Source organism: Corvus moneduloides, chromosome 2 (genome assembly GCF_009650955.1).
Source record: "Corvus moneduloides isolate bCorMon1 chromosome 2, bCorMon1.pri, whole genome shotgun sequence".
Lineage (NCBI taxonomy): Eukaryota > Metazoa > Chordata > Aves > Passeriformes > Corvidae > Corvus > Corvus moneduloides.
The window spans coordinates 79,750,175-79,767,151 of NC_045477.1; the positions used below are offsets into that span (position 1 = coordinate 79,750,175).

General features: G+C 38.2%; 1 protein-coding gene across 1 annotated transcript in view; it reads left to right on the forward strand.

The window, feature by feature from the left end:
- GPC6 (glypican 6) overlaps positions 1-16,977 on the forward strand; it is a 1,044,338-nt gene that overhangs the window by 699,682 nt on the left and 327,679 nt on the right. The window contains exon 3 of the mRNA XM_032100037.1: positions 317-708. Within this exon, the coding sequence (XP_031955928.1) occupies positions 317-708 (392 nt within the window). The remainder of the gene's footprint in view (positions 1-316; positions 709-16,977) is intronic.

Genomic DNA, 16,977 nt, shown 5'->3' on the forward strand with positions numbered 1-16,977 from the left:
GCAAGGGACAGAGATTGCTATGATCAAATAGTTCATGAAGAAGAACTGGAACTACTCTCACTGAAGTTCTTTTAAATGGGTTTTTCTGCTCAGTGTTATAGGTTCTACGTCTCTAAACCTTGCTGAGGAATTCAGTTTATACTCTATTTTTCTTTACTTCTAAATAATGCTATTTCCTATCCAAATGATGAATTTCACTAGTAAAGTGCTGTGATAACAACCTATTAGGACAAACTATGATGAGTTAGGAATGCAGTAAGAAAACCCTTCGTATCTCACTATTATGGCTGTTAACACCTGCTTGTTTTCCCTGCAGAGTTTTTTCGAGAACTTCTGGAGAATGCAGAAAGATCCCTAAATGACATGTTTGTCCGGACGTATGGCATGCTGTACATGCAGAACTCGGAGGTGTTCCAGGACCTCTTCACAGAGCTGAAGCGTTATTACACAGGAGGCAATGTGAACTTGGAGGAAATGCTAAATGACTTCTGGGCTCGGCTGCTGGAGCGGATGTTCCAGCTTATAAACCCCCAGTACCATTTCAGTGAGGACTACCTGGAGTGTGTAAGCAAGTACACAGACCAGCTGAAGCCGTTTGGAGATGTTCCCAGGAAGCTGAAGGTTCAAGTGACTAGAGCATTCATTGCTGCACGGACCTTTGTTCAGGGGCTGACAGTAGGCAGAGAGGTTGCGAACAGAGTATCCAAGGTAATCTAAAATCAGGGTGGGGTTTCTTTAGATTGAATTTGTTCTAAACTTGCCAGACAATTGAAATCTGCCTGTGTGCTTTTTTTTTTTTTTTTCAGTATAAGGCAGTGAGTTTGGTTGTTTTTTATGTCTACCAATATACCCACCCTAAGTTCATAAAGAGGGGCAACAGTTGTTTTCAGTTCCTTCTGGGGATATTAAGGCAATACTGACTGGAAAGCATTTCTCTGTGCTTAGGATATAATGAAATACCAACACACATCAATGTTATAGCATGGTAGTGATTGTCATTTGTAATTCAAAACTGGCTACATATATATAAGATGGGGATTAGATCAGAATTTAAATGTTTCAAGCAAATTTATTCTGCTGTTCATTAGGAAGGTACAGCCCTCACAGCATTCATTCATCATGCAGCTGGGTGATGGATTTTGTTAGAAATGTCTAGTCATGTTTCTGATGAGAAAATAGACAAACAGTGACACCTCTGGAGCTTGAGCTTTCCCAAAGGATGGTTTGACTCACATTTATTTTAGTTTTAATTATTTATCTATGCAAATATTTATGACAATTATAATCCTTGAGGGCTTCACATAACTAAGGAAAAAAAACATGCACAAAAATAACCCATCTGGGTACCACAAATGTGCTTGAATGACTTTCTCTTACACAGTATTTCAAAACTAGGTATATTTTTCTGAATTGATGTTCCAGCTAGATACTTGTTCTGTGATCTTGCTGTTTCACAGTCCTCGTAGTGTATTTGGACCTTGAATTCTGAAATTCTCTCATGAGATCCACTGTGAAATGCTCAAATACTCACTTTTGAACAATAAGTGCATGAATGATTTTGGTGCTTGGCCCATTCAATACTCTCCCACATTTACAAGCCTAAGCCATTCCTCTGCCTCAAGAGGATTGTCTCATTTGCTGCATTTAAATCACGGTCAGAAGATGAGGTAGAGCTGATACATTGTACAGTACACCGCAATTCAAGCACTCAACAAGATGGGGCTTTTAAACTTTCTTAAGCTGCATTATGCGATATTTTGTGATTACAAATTGAGAAGCCATGGAGCCAGAGACGTAGGCAGGAAGGGAGAGCCTGATTTTATACCTAGGAGACTGCATGGGAGAAAAAGGTCATTTTGCACTTAAAATTCAGTGGATGAGAACTTGCTGACTAAAAAGGATATGTGATCCTTTTTAGTCAGCTAGAACCAAAGTCTCTTCCTCCAAGTGCCTTCCTGGGCTTCAGGATTGCCTTTCTTTGATTTCTGGCACTGTCAGTTCTTGCAGTCTTTCTGAACGGTGGCAGGGCATCATCATGAAACCCCAGTCTGCCTAGTCTTAGCTGGGGGCAGATGCAACTGTTTAGCCTCCAACTTTGCAGAATGCATATATCTGCATCCCCAGATTCTCTCTGAAGAGCGATGGTGTCCCCGTGGGTCAGGTTTTAAGTCAAACTACAGAGCTCTGATGTCACTGTTGGCAGCAGGCATTAGACTGTAGAGAATAAGCTATGAAATTCATGTAATAGACGCATAATTTGTGAATCCCTCGCAGATTAAGGTCTGAATTGTCTGCTGAGATGTCACTTTCCCTGTATATGTACATGACTGTACAGAATGTGCAGGTGTCTTCTCTCTCACATATCCAGGAAATGTTTTCATCTCAGCCTCTGGGCTTTGGGTACATAAGCCCTTTCAAGAAAAGGGTTTATAACAAGATCACTGAATGATGCTATGATCCTATAATGAGAACTGCTAGCTCTGCAACCATGAAGTGGGTCTTTTTGTAGTGTCACTTGAAGATGATAACAATAGCTCAATAGTGCTTCTGTTTGGGTTTTTTTTTACTTTTAACATGAAAGAAACACTTGAAATCATCATTAAAAGGGCTCAGTGGATGGAGCAAGACACAATACAGATTGAGTGCTTTATAGACACATAGTGATACTCCATTAGGCTACATCTAGAGCGCTGTGTTCAGTTTTTGGCCCTTCCCATACAAGAAAGACACTGATAAACTGAAGCAGGTTCAGTGGAGGCTGCCATCATGATCTGGACTGGATTACTTGTTCTGTGAGGAGAACCTGTGGGACTGGGGCTTCTTCATCTGGGGAAGAGGCTACTTCAAGGGCATTTAGCAGTTGCTCCTGGTGCCTCTAGGGAGGTCATTAAAGAAATGCAGCAAAGCTCTTAACAGTGGGGCATGGTATGATATGATGGGTGTGAGTTGAAGCTTTTCCTCTTGTCCTATCATAGCAGGCCCTAATAAAAATCCTGTCCCCATCTTTCTTATAAACACCTTTTAAGTACAAGAAGGTTCCTAGTAAGATCTGCCCAGAGCTTCTCTTCTGCAGGCTGAACAACCCCAAATCCCTCAGCCATGTCTTTATAGGAGAGGTGTTCCAGCCCTCGGACCATTTTTGTGGCCCTCCTCTGTACCCAGTACAACAGGTCCGCGTCTTTCCAATGACACTGAGAATTCCAGAGCTGGATGTATTAATCTGGGTGGGGTCTTCTGAGAGCAGAGTACAGGTGACCTGCTGGTCACCTTTTTTTAGGATCATTATCCTATGATCCTATTAAAAAATTAATAAAATGAACATTTTCACTTAAATGTAGAATATGTTTTGATTGCATGACTATTAAAATCTCAGTGGCTGTATTCATACCCACAGCATATGATAAACAATTGCTGGCCTTAGGGACTTTTTGTTACACGGAGCCTGATGAGGCAGATACGAAGAACCCCAAGTGGCACCAAATATTCAAAATTGATAATTGTCCTGTGGAAAGGCTGTGATTACTCTGAGAATGAATATTTTCTTGTCATATCATAACTGTGGACTTTTTTGCTGGTTAATCTACTGTAGAAAATGACAAATCCATTTCTTTAAACATGATTTTAAAAGACTACAGCCATTTCTTAGAGGTAGCACATAACTGCAGCCAAGAAATGAGGCAGGTAAACATCTTTTGTTGCTGTTTTGAAAGTCATCCAAATTCAGCACAGATTTCTTTCTCATTGTACTCTAATATTAAGAGATTCTGTGATAAGGATGCTGCATCTGAGTAAGTCAAGAGAAATGAAAAAAGAGAGAAAATGAAAATAACTGTTGCAGTTCATTTACAGAATCCTTTGTCCATTGTCTACACTGGCTGGGAACAGAGGGAGATCTTCTACCTGCAACATCACAAGCTTAAAAGATTTTTTGCTTTCTATTTGTGGACCCATTATTTCACTGAACTGCCACTGACATAGAAAATGTTGAGCCTACACCTTAAAGACCATGAGAAAGAGAGTGACTAATGAGAAAGCTGGTAACAACATCTCCTTCGGGTCTTTACTGTCTCATCGTCTTCTGGACCATTTCTGTAGAGAAGTTGGTGGGTCACACACGCAGAAGGATTTATTCCCTCTCTAATGTCAGGGACATATCCTTTCTAAAGATCTCTCCTCAGAGAGGTTGTAATGTCTCAAAACAATGTAGTCAGTGTATTCCGTGCAAAGAAGCTACACTCCCTTTTTTTCGATGAAGTGTGCACTCAAGCACACTCAAAGTAGGCAACACATATTGCAAACATTTTCCTCTTACAATAGGATTTTGCAATTTGCTTGTCAGTGAGATTATAATTTATTAAATTACATTTAGATAAATGGGGAGGGAGGGTGGTTAGGATATCTTATTTTTGTAATTTTTTTCTAATATTATATTTCAATTGTAAGCAGGCATAGTTGCTTCCATCTGCCTGAAGTTTTATTACGCTGTTTTAGTTGAACAGTATTTTCATGATCTCTAAGTCTAATTACAGTTTTTAATCTTCAGAGATTTTAAAATCTTTTTATTTCTCATTCTAATGCATTAAATTTGTCAGCGCTATGTTGCTATGCTGCTTAAATCTCTACTCAATGCAGTATATTTCCACTGGTTTGAATGGACCAGCTTGGTAAATTATATATATATTCTAGAAAGCTGTATAGGCATATGAGCAAAAAGTTATTATTTCTCAAAGTGAGATTATTAATTCTTAATTTAAACCAATTTATTCATTAATATAGAAGAATTCCTAAAATATCTCAAGTTGGAAGGGACCTGTAAAGATCATTGAATCCAACTCTCTGCTGCTCACAGCACAAACTAAAAATAAACCATGTGACTAAAAGCTTTATCCAGATGCTCCTTGAACTCTGACAGGCTTGGTTTCATGACCTCTTTCCTGGAGACACTGTTCCAGTTACCAGCCACCCTCTCAGTGAAGAACCTTTTCCTAAGGTCCAATCTGAACTTGCCCTGATGCAGCTTCAATATATAATATTCAATGTGCAACATCAGAACTGCCATTTTGGGTATGTCAAAAGTCTGTTTAGTTGATTTTTCCTCAGTAGCAGTAGTTTAAAGGTCAGTATAGGAGCAGAGCTTCTCAACTAGTATACTTTCTTAAGCTATAGGTAGTAGATGTTTATGGACTTTTTGAACTACCGTTCCAGAAATAATTAATTAATTTTTCTACTACCTGTTTTTCCAGTACTTTGGTAGGTTCTAAAAACCTGGCGTTTCTGCTTTGCTACCATTTGGTTAAAAAAAAAAAAAAGTTCTCTCCTTCCCTATTCCTCTGTAAAAATATAGCATATTAACATATTATTGTTACTAAATTTATTGGTTTTTATCAACTATTGTCCTAGATTAAATAAATAAATAAACTAAACAAAAGCAAAAAAACCAAGCCTTCTTGACAAGCTGTGATTTAGTATCTAACGTTAAGCTGGAGAAACCGCTGGAAATATTTCTGAAGTTGCTCCTAGCTGTGATTACCAGTAATGTGATAGAAAAGGCATATGCATACTTTTCATGTTCATCTTTTACTATGTCTGAGCTCTGGATTCTTTGTGAGAAAATAATGCCAAGTTATTCTCTCTGACTCTAAACTAATCAAAGCATTCTCAGTCATTGTAATACTCTCTTTGAACTGTCACTGAGTGGTGGAGGGTGTAAGCAGTAAAACACATGGGGAATTAAAAGTTTTAAACAGGAGGGTCAATATGACTTTGCAGGAGCACATGATTCCTGAAATGCTTTTCCCAAATATATTAATAACTGAATTACAACAATTATAAAGCTAATTGTAATGGGATTTTTTTTTTCATTAAATAAGGAAGAGTTCTGAACAAAACATGGCATGTGTAAAACAGAACCAGCTCCCAAGGAAAGATTAAGAGTGAAGCTAAGGGTATTTCAAAATTGCCAAAAATATTGTACTAGTTGATAAGTTCAGTACTCTAACATGGGTGTTATCCCCTGTGGTTGGCATTCCAATCAAAGGAAATATTTCCTGGAAATATTTTCTTTCCATATACTTTTAATGGAAAGTTATAGAAAAGAGGAGAAAACAAAAAAAAAGCTCATTTTATTCTGTTTCATGAGCCTAACTTCTCAATTCTGACTTGTGCTGATTCCATATGTTAACCTGGGTAAATTCACTTTGAGAACATGTGAGTTTAGTAGGAAAACCCAAATGATGGAGTACAACCGGTCGGTCCTGTCCGAAGCACAGCCGTTCACCAGCTGTCCATTACCCCAGTGCTGCCCAGAGCTCCGACTCCATCCCAGGCAGACACTTACATCTTCATTGGCTCTTGCACTTAACCTGGCTCACTAGGAACAGCAAGTGAGTGCAGAGTCCTTTTATTTACAGAGATCTAGGGTTTTAGCTATTGTTTGCTAGTTTTGCTTTTCTCTAAGTTTGGCTGTTTTGTGGTTTGTTTTTTTGTCTGAATTTCAGCACTTTCTTCCCATTGTATACTGAGTTTGGCTTTGACTTTCACACTTGAAAATTCATGCTACCAGCAACCAAAGTAGTTTTTATACCAGGAGTAAAGTGAAGCTTAGCTCAGGGGCATCATTAAGAGCAGTTAGTGATTTTGTTAGTGGCATAAACATCAAAGATTTGTGACCCAGCGACTAAGAACTTATTTCATTAATGCATTTAAATATTGATTATCATTTATTACAAAATAAAAAGAGGCTGTTACAATACTTTCCTCATTGCATGGCATAGGCTATATATCTCCTTCTTTTTAAACCAGTTAAAACCATTCATCCCCTCAATATTATTAAATTATGTTAATATCAGACCTCTTATTAGGAACCTGGTGATATATGAGCAAAGTGAAATAAATTCAGTAACACAATTATAAGGTTAAACCCAAGTTTAGTAGTGAAAAGCAGTCTCTAGTAATTGCCAGTGATTACTTCTACTTGCAGAATGCCAGGCCACTGCTTTTCTAATATGCTGAATCAATATTCTTACAAACTCTGCTTTTCATGGTTTATAAATAAACATTCAACATTTTGTGAGAGGCATAAATAAAGGCCAATATTGAATGACACAGTGATTCAGAATGTAATTATTTCAGGGGGGAGGGAATATGACAAGTCAGGTAATTAAAAGCCAAAACAAATTGTACTTTAAGCCTGGAAAATGTGATTTGCAGGGTGTGACAGATAAAGAGCTATGTGTCCTGTATATTGGCTGAAGAGATTTGGCTTGTTAAAGCCACAGAGGGAAAGGAAATCTAAAAAGACTATAGTTTTCAATAAACTTTAATCCTCAGTTCAAACTGTTGGTTTAGGAACAGCCCAGCTGAGCAAGCATAGCTTTTATGATTGCATTTCTGTCTGTTGTTTTAAGTTTTTTTCAGTCACTAATTATTTGAGTTTTCATTGAGTTAATATATATTTACAAGAATTCTATCACACTGTGACATGAATGGGGCCACATTGTTTTTTCCTCTTCCTCTCCCTTGGTGCTCCTCAGGTGAGGAATCCAGGCATTATCGAGCCAGGGGAGTTTCAGAGTTCTAAGGTGTCTGTGGCACAAAAGCAGGAGTGAATTGTATCCACACTTGAGTTCTTTCTGGGAAGTATCCTTTGAATTGAGGTTCTTCAGCCGTGCTGAATATCTTTCCTCCTTTTTTGGAAAGAAAAGGTACAAAAACTGATCTAGTTAATTGCACACATTTCATGGAGAAATAAAACAGATGCCTTCCAGATATCCCAGACATACTGCAGGTGCACTGATCTATTTTCCACTTTGTGTGCACTGGAATCATCAGACGTTCCAGTAGAGCAGTCCAGAAGAAAAGGCCTAAAATGGAACAGCAGCTTCAACAAAAGGAAGACAGTAAGAGGTCTATCAAAGCTGTGGTCTATGTCCTACCTATGAGAATTGTCAGATATAATCCAGCCTGGCCTCTCCATTTCATAGGTCTTTAAATATCATTCAGCTACCTTTGTATTGAACTTAATAACCCAAGTTTAACTGAGTCATGTTGCTCAGTAAGGCAGTCAGTCTTGCTGAGTATCCCTCTAGGTAGGTCTGCTGGTTAGATTTATTCCTACTGTGTGCCATATCACATCTCAGAATCTAAAGCAGTCCTGTCTTTCTGGATTTTTTGTATCATTCATAAACAGATCTTCTGATTACAGGACTTTTGCTCAGTTTGTGGCTTGGGTTTTGCTCAGTGCCTACTGCATAGCAAATGCCCTTTAGTTCAGCTTTGCATGAAACATATCATTAGAAATTAAGAACTGTAATGAGAGTATTTTAGTTTAACATTATTAAACACTGTCATGACCCATTAGAAAATTAATTATTTTAATCAAGGTTTGCTGAAATGCACATTTTATACTCAATCCTTCAAAATTCTCACACCAGATGTACTTACAACCTACAAAAGATGTTGATACACTACCTGCAGAAAATATATTAAGAAAAAATTTAGAACTTTTTTGGAGACATTCCTAGAAAAAAGGATGTATCCTAGTGCATATCATGATACACAGTCAAGTCATGATAAAAATAATGGTGAAGAAGCAAAGCTCATCTAGGAGCTTGCTGATCCTGATAGATTTAAAAAGTCTGTAATTAATCTTACAGCAGGTTTTACATTTTTGCTGTTTTAGCACAGGAGAGTGAAAGAAAATTCAGAGGAATCAAATGGAAATAAGAAGAAGCTTCAAAAGTCTGAAGGTTAAGCAATACAAGGAGATCTAGATCATCTTGCAACTTGCTGACTTTTTAGAATGTCTCTTTTTACAGATTGTCTTAATTCTGTTTTGAAGACAGCCTATGGAAGCACTGTTTTTCAATCATGATTTGAGAAAAGCAATTAATTTTATTTCTCATGTGAGCCAGAAGCAAAAAAATTTCCTAATGGGTTATTTGGCCTTCAGGTTTCTATGGAAAACATTAGCCAAGAAAGTATCTGATTTACCTAAAATGCATCAGGAATACTGACTGGAATTTAAATTCATATCTGCTTAAGTGTTGCAGTCAACAAAGTCATCAGCAACATACTGAAAAAGTTAGGTCAATTCTTAGTTATTCAGGGGTCAGCTACCATTGGCTTAATTGTCTGCTTAAGTCTTGCATCTCAAAATATATCTTGAGACAAAAAAAAAATTATGGTGTGAACATAGGAATACAAAATGAAGAACTTCATTGTCAGGAAAATAATTCTGTTCATCAGTAAAATTTTAAACTTATCCACAGACTCCGGTGTCTGCTTCTTATGGGAGTTTTTTATGGTGCAAGCTTGCCGAGTTTTTTCCATAATCAATTCTGGAAAAAGTAAAATGTCACTTTCATTCAGTCTACATGTTTAAGAACATGATTGCTCTTGCTTCTTCTTTTTTCCTTCTCCTCCTTTTGTTTTATTTTTTAAATCCGTAGGAAGAATTGAGTTCTTGAGTAAAAATTAAATGTACCAGACCAAACTGGGAAGAAGTAGAGCTTTGAATAAGATGGGAGGATTTAGCTGACCTCAGCTGTACACCTGTCACCTTTAAATGGCCAAGAGCAGAAATTAAGAATATAGGGCGAGGATTTTAATGCAATATGTGCCTACTTATCCTTCATAATGGATGATAAGGATGCTTTGGCATCCTTTGGCTGCTGGTGTACGAGACTTTGCAGTTGCCAAACACCTCAATGCAGTTTTAGCCTGCAAACAACTTCCCCATTCTTGAAAATGGTTTTTCTTTTAAAACTGCCAGAGATGTTTTGATATTCTGGTCTGCCCCAGTATTGTGCAAGTCTGATTTCTGGTCTTCGGTTTTAGAAGGTTTAGCAATTTTGTATGAATCCACTAGTGAAGAAATTACTGGATTTCTTCAGGAAGCACATACAGACTCTCCACTTAACCCCCACTTACGTGATCTTCAGTATCATCAAGCAACAGAATTGCATCTACACTTGCCTATTGTGTTCTTCATCCCACAGTTCTTTCATTCATGTCCATATGTTGGCATTACCTGTGGATCCAGAAGTGAGTGTGTATAAGGCAATCTTCTGGCAAGCTGACAAAGCTGAGCAGGGCCAGTGCACTCTAATTCACATTTCCTGAGTGAGCTTTCTGCATACTGTTGTTATGCAAAACCATCAGCAGCTCTCTCCACAGAGAAGACACCAATCTAATTGTCCTATTTCAAATGGAGGTTTTATGCATCTAATTGGTAGAGAGAAGCCTGAGCAGCCAAAGATATTATCTGAATTTCACAAAAGTAGCCTCAAGTGTTTAAGTACAAAAAGAGAGAAATGACGAACTGTGTTCTCTCCAGCAATTTGCTGACTCAGCAGTATCACCACTCTCTGTTGGTGTTATGGAACAGCGAGTCAGCTGTTATGAACCCTGTTTTTCAGACATGTCCCAAAACAAGTGAATGCATATGGATCTAAGTGCTTGGTATTCTCTGTCTGGGGAATGCAGTAACTGACCTGCTTTGGTCTGCGGCATCCAAGCTGCATTAACTCAAACCAGCTCAAGCTTAGGAGCCATGGAAACATATATGGAAAAGCTGCTCAGCTCAACTGCCATCTTCTTTTAGGTCTAAGGTCCTCTATGGGAATTAGAGTGGATCTGGCCCCAATACCTTTTATACCTGCCTATTTCCTAGTCAGTGAAGGAAATATTAGAGGTATTTATTTGTCTGATTTCTTCAGTCTAAGTCTGTATTTTGTTGTTGCTGGCTTTACCTGATTGTATTAATATTAGAGTGTCATTCAATCCATTGTTTATCTGAAACAACTATTTAATTTTGTGTACTGCTGCTCAAAAGATAGTGTAAATGGAAAAAAAATTAGTTTTCCTCCAATCTGAGTGTTAGTTTTGAATTTGCACTGACATTTTATTTTAATAAGCGGTGGCTATTTTAACACTTAGTTTGAAATCCAGCAGAGAGACAGCTCAAGGCACACTGCTGCCTTTGGTCCTCGAGATCTTAAGGTAAACTTCAAGGTGAACTGCTACCACATAGAGTATAGGAAGACAGAACCAAAACATGTTCAGAAAGCACCTGGAAACCTACCCATCATGAGTAAGGTGTAGTTTTGTAGGAAAAATAAGTGCCTGTGTAGCTTTCATCATCGCACATCTGTTTGTAAGGAACAGTGCACATCTTCTTTTTTAAGGACAGTGTTTAGGAACCAAAACTGCTGTCAGAAACTTTCAAACTGGTCCTCAAAACTGAAGTCCTTTCGTGAGCCCTCAGAATGTTTCCTGGCCATAAGTGCAAGGTTAAAGAAATCTCTTAATTCAATACAACATTTTTATTGTTACTTTATTGTATATATCATCAACATTTAAAACTGTAATATGCCAAATGGAAATGAATGCGATTCAGTTTTTCACTTCAATCAGTTAAAATTTTGTGTGAAGAATGTTTGCAGATTTATTTATACTCTGCAGTCTCCAAAGTTAACAGAGGAAACTGGCTGCCAGTCTCCACCACTATGCAAATACTTTTTATTCCTTATAGTTACAGAAATATATTTTAAAAATTTTAGGCATGTGAAATAGCAATTTATACAATAAATTTTATTCAAAATAAGGAAAGGGGGAGAAGGGCAAGGAGCCAGATTGTGAAACATTAATACCAAAATGGCTCAATTGCTTGTTTTCATCCTGACCCCAAAGAAAGCATCCTGGAGCCATATCATATTCTGAGAGAAATGTCTTCTAGATTTAGACTAGTACTGAAGCACTGTGAATGTACAGTGAGTATTTTTATATGTAAAAGTCTATTCACTATTTAAGATTCAGTCTGTGCCTCCCTCTCCGTCCTCCCACTTTCACTCCTTTTGACTGAATCAGTAAAAAGTAACGTAGCCATTGACTTCAATCTGAACTTGATTAGTGTATGATTGTTCAGATTTATATAAAATCAGGTTGAAAACAAAGGTTTTAAGGCAAAGGTCTTTACAGGGATATTGCTTTCCTGAGCTCTCTCTGGCTTCTGTGCCAGAGCGCGAGGTGCTGCGATCTTCCAAAAGCATCTCCAAAGCGCAGCCGCTGAGCAGGATCAGCCACACACACTCACACACGCGTGCACACACACGCGCATGGACAGCTTCAGTGATAGGGGTCGACGGCAAAGGGGGCAGGAAGGGTCTCTGCACTGAATTCCACGGCCGCAGTTTATTGCTTCCACACCGTGAAGGAAGGGATCAAGAGTCAAAGACTAAGAACAATGAAGAACTCAGGTTTAAGTACAGGAGTGGGGCAAGCACCAGGGACCAATGATCTGAGGTCATGGGGGCGGTACACAGGCAGGACTAGGGAATGGGAGCCAGTGGGGAAGCTCTGGGGGAGTGGTGAGGGGCACAGGCCAATGGGGGGAACCTGGAGTGCGGAACTTTATAGGACATGAAACATAGAAGGTAGCAAAGGGACCGAGCAGCCAATGGCCAACCAGGGAAGCAGAACTGGGGTAGCTTACCATAACAGAACAAAGCATTCTGGGAGAGGCTTCTTTTCTCACCGTGACATAGGTAGAAGTCTCTGGTACTAGGGATTCTCTTACCAAGAACTCTCTCTGTCCTGTGTACCACAGGCTAACTGGCCACCACACAGGGAGACAGAAGAACTTACTGATGGAAACTGTGTTGAGGAAATTTGGGTACAATAAGAGATTGTCTGTTAAGAAATGACCATTTAAAGGCATAAGAACAGCACTACCTGTAAACATAGATAAAATGTTTATAGACTATATGTATGTAGTATAATTTGGGTAAAATCATCATGAGTGGAATTTCACACGTGATAATTTAGTTTAACACACTGTAGAAGTTTAATATATTTCTGAAACTTCTAGCCTTACCTGCCACCAGGGCTGTGCTCCAGACAGGGAAGCACAGTGTTCACAGTTTCTAAGGGCAATTCCTGTGGTTGCCAGTGAACTGGATATGGGCTGGCAGTGTTCCCAGGTGGCCAAGAAGGCCAGTGGCTAATGGTATTAGCAATAGTGTGGCCAGCAGGACCAGGGCAGTGATTGTGCCTCTGTACTACGCAGTGCTGAGGCCACACCTCGGATCCTGTGTCCAATTTGGGTCCCTCACTACAAGAAGGACACTAAGGAGCTGGAGCGAGTCCAGAGAATGGCAGCATAACTGGTGAAGGGTCTGGAGCACAGTCCTGTGAGGAGCAGCTGAGGGAGCTGGGGGTGTTTTAGCCTGGAGAAAAGGAGGCTCAGGGGAGACCTTATCACTCTACAACCACCTGAAAGTAGAGTGTAGCTAGGTCGGGGTCAGTCTCTTCTTCCAAGTAAGAGGCAATGGGATGAGAGGAAATGTCCTCGAGTTGCATAAGGGAAAGTTTAGATTGGGTATTAGGAAAAATTTCTTAATGGAGGGGGTTGTTGAGCATTGAGACAGGCTGCCAAGGGAAGTGGTTCAGTCACCAGGTATAGATGTGGCACTCAGGCACATGTTTTACTGGTGGGTTTGGCAGTGTTAATTTAATGCTTGGAGTCAATGATCTTAAAGGTCTTTTCCAACATAAACAATTCTATGATTCTGTTATTCTATACACACACACACACGCAAAATTAATAAGCCTTGACAGCTATATTGTATTAATAGCGTTGATGTTGTGAGGTAGAACTTATGCACTGGGGTGTGTAAAGCACTAAGTTATTCTTCCTCCTGACTAAGATATGGCATAGAAGAGATTGTCACTTAGTGGGAGAAAGAAACATGTTAACTAAATGTATTGAATTATTTTCTTTTTTTACTATCAAAATTATTTTCCTGGTGACGGTGTATTGGTCCTTAGAAGGAGGAGTAAGTACCTTTCCAGGAAAGATTAGATTTCTACAGAGTGATTGAGCTTCTTACTGCTTAATCAAGTGATAAATCCATTTCAGCACTTCTTTCTCATCTTGTCTTCACATTCCTGCATGCACACGCACACACATACAGATTCCCAGGTGCCATGTTGGCAGCTAAAGTAGTGGGAGAACTTGCTGTGTTGTAGGAGAGGTGGGCTGGACAATCTTCCTTTGCAAAAACTCATGGCTGTTGAGGTTCACTTGCCTGTCTTTATGATCAAATATATTTCAGAATACTAATAGAAAGAAAGGACTAGAGTATATATAAGCCTATAAGCACGCAAACTAACTGCAGGTAATGGCATAAAAATGTTGCTATTTGAGCTTGTAATGGCTGTGTTATTACCACCTGATAGGTATTTATGTATATATCATGAAATGTTGATGTATTTGTACATAGATCACAGAAAGCACTACTCGGTCCAGTGTCTTTGAAGGCAATCTTAATACAGAGGAAAACATACACTCAACAAGTACAGAAAATTACTTTAGGTTTTCTGTACTATATATTTTGCTTTTTGTAGTTTTATTTTTGCCTTTTTGGGTCAAAGCTGAAGCATTGCTCAGAGTCACATTTTCTTGCTCATTTTTATCAGTGACTAAGGACTCAATTATGCTTTGCTGTCAAGTTGACATCCTTTTAAAACAGTGGGAATAAACAAATGCATTCTAATGGAACAATTTTTCACTATTATCTTTTCACCTAAATGTATTTGCAGCATGATCCAAAAAGCCTCCGAGGCAAAATGTTTTCTAAATGCTCTAAGATACTCAAATATAATGCTGTGTTTAATGTGAAAGTGGCAAATGGACAGGGGTTGAGAAGAATGGAAGTTTTGGCAGGTGAAAATGCTTATAAATGTGTTTATTAGCAAGAAAAGTTAAGGGCTTATAATTCAGAGAGTACTATGTGAATTGAGAAGTTGCTAAGAAGCATAAAGCTTGATGTGGAAAAAGAAAGATGTTCTTGGAAGCTAAGATCAAGCATAATGTTTAATAGCCAGAAATTTGTATCACCTAGGGTAGGCACTTATCTGAGGTAACTAAGTTAAAAATAGACTGACCTGATACTGTTTCTATGATCTCTGCAGAAAAATAGGCCTCTCCAGCGGGAAATCACATCTTGTGCAGGTTCAGTCATGTTCTAGAGTGGACAGTCTCTCATCAGCAAAGGAGAGGGAGCAGAGAACCACTAGAGGCCATTTAATGCATGGACTGTCCTTTAACTTGTCCAAGGTAAAACTGCCCGAAAATGTGGACATCCCACAAATTCAACAAAACTTCCTTTACATACAAAGATGGCAATTGCCTAAGGTGTTTTCCATTTGTCACAGAAGTCCTAAATTCTTTCCTTTCCTTTTTGCACAACTGTAGAAAACACATCTGTGCATTTTACTTGTGAAGTTTTTTTTTTTAAATGGACTTCTACTTCATGTTTTTAAATGACTCTGTAGGTTGATATTTATTTATTATGCTTAGGATATCATTAGAGAAGTCAAGAATAGCATTCGCACACTTCTTAAGAGCCCAGAAGGTTAGTTTTTGCGTCACATATAGATCTATAGTAGTTATTCTTATTAAAAAAAAAATGATTAAACTCAAAATTAGAGAGGTTTTTTTTTTTTATAAACCCTGTTCATCTAAGTATTCAATACCTCAGTGATCAGAAATTAACTTTGCAGATGATGGATAAAGATTAAATAAGATAGAATCAACCTTAATTTCTTTATATGTAAAATGTGGTGCTTCATAATTAACTTAGAAAGTGGGACTGCTGTTGAAATGAAATGGAAAATGTCCTCTTTAATCTGTTGCTCCAGGTGTATGTAGGTTATTCATTACTGGAATAAGGAGACCTTGTAAATTAAATAGGTGACATGACAAAAGAGGAGAGGAAGTCTGTAGTTTATAAAGTTCAGCTGCTATTCATACTTGTGACAGAACTGCAATTTGATTTTCTTAGCAATCATTATGGAAAAGAATTTCTAAACTGGAGACATTAAAACATATGTACAAATGTACTAAGCAAAAAGCTTACAACAGTTGGTTAGTACCTTTGGAGATGAGAAATGCTTGATTATAGAATCTTTTTCAGCATTAATATTATTGACTTAATCTTTTCTAAAGATAGGAATCTATATGCTAGGACACAACTAATTTTGTTCTGATTGCTGTCAAAAATATTTCCTGATTTTTTGGCATGAGGTAAAGGGGAGGATTTTCAAGCTATCACCTCAATTGAAATGGTGGTCAGAGAGCAAAAACAGCAGGAAAAAGTGAAAATCTCACTTCCCCATCTCTTTACTGTTAATGAAGTGGGTCAGAAATAGACTTTGGCATGTATCAGCCATAAAGCAGCCAAGAACTGCCCTTGTAGATACTCAAATGGTAGTGTTTGCTGCTGATAGGATCTGAAAACAGGTGTAATTTGAACTATTTGTAAGAGCATTTTTTTCTAAATGTAAGATTCTTTAAAGCAAATATCCACACCAAAAAAAAAAAAAAAAGTGCAAATAAATGTGTTATTTGAATATCAGTAAATTTTTGCCTTGGTATTTTGTCTTTTCCAAATACTTATGCTCCATTTAGCCAGGTATATTTGCCTTTGAATATTATTCACTTTGAAGAGAGTGGTTGTTTTTCACCTTGGGACCATCATTTCCTTTTGGTGTTTCTTTTGCTTGTTTGTTTGCTTTGGTTTTGGGTTGTGATTTTGTTTGTTTGTTTGTTTGTTTTTATAAGAGTTGATAGATTGCTGGGCTTTCCTTTTTTACAGAAGATGAAATGAATCTGGCAAAGGAGTTACTGCCTCGATAAATATGAACAGCCATTTTTGGGATGTGCTTGGAAATTTTAATGCGTCTCATCTCAAAGCATGTGGTTCAGCTAATGAGAGAATTGACTTCAGATTGTTCCATAAATTGTATTCTGGCTTAGTCAGAAAGGTGTAAACTGATTTACTGTGGGAGAAATCTCTTTTGCCTCAGGAAGCTGTGGAGATGGTAGACTGTGGAATTTTCGCCCCCATTTCATGGTGTTCGAAAGGGAGCTGTAGTTGAAGGTAACAGCCTACACTGGCTTGGCCATACTGTGAG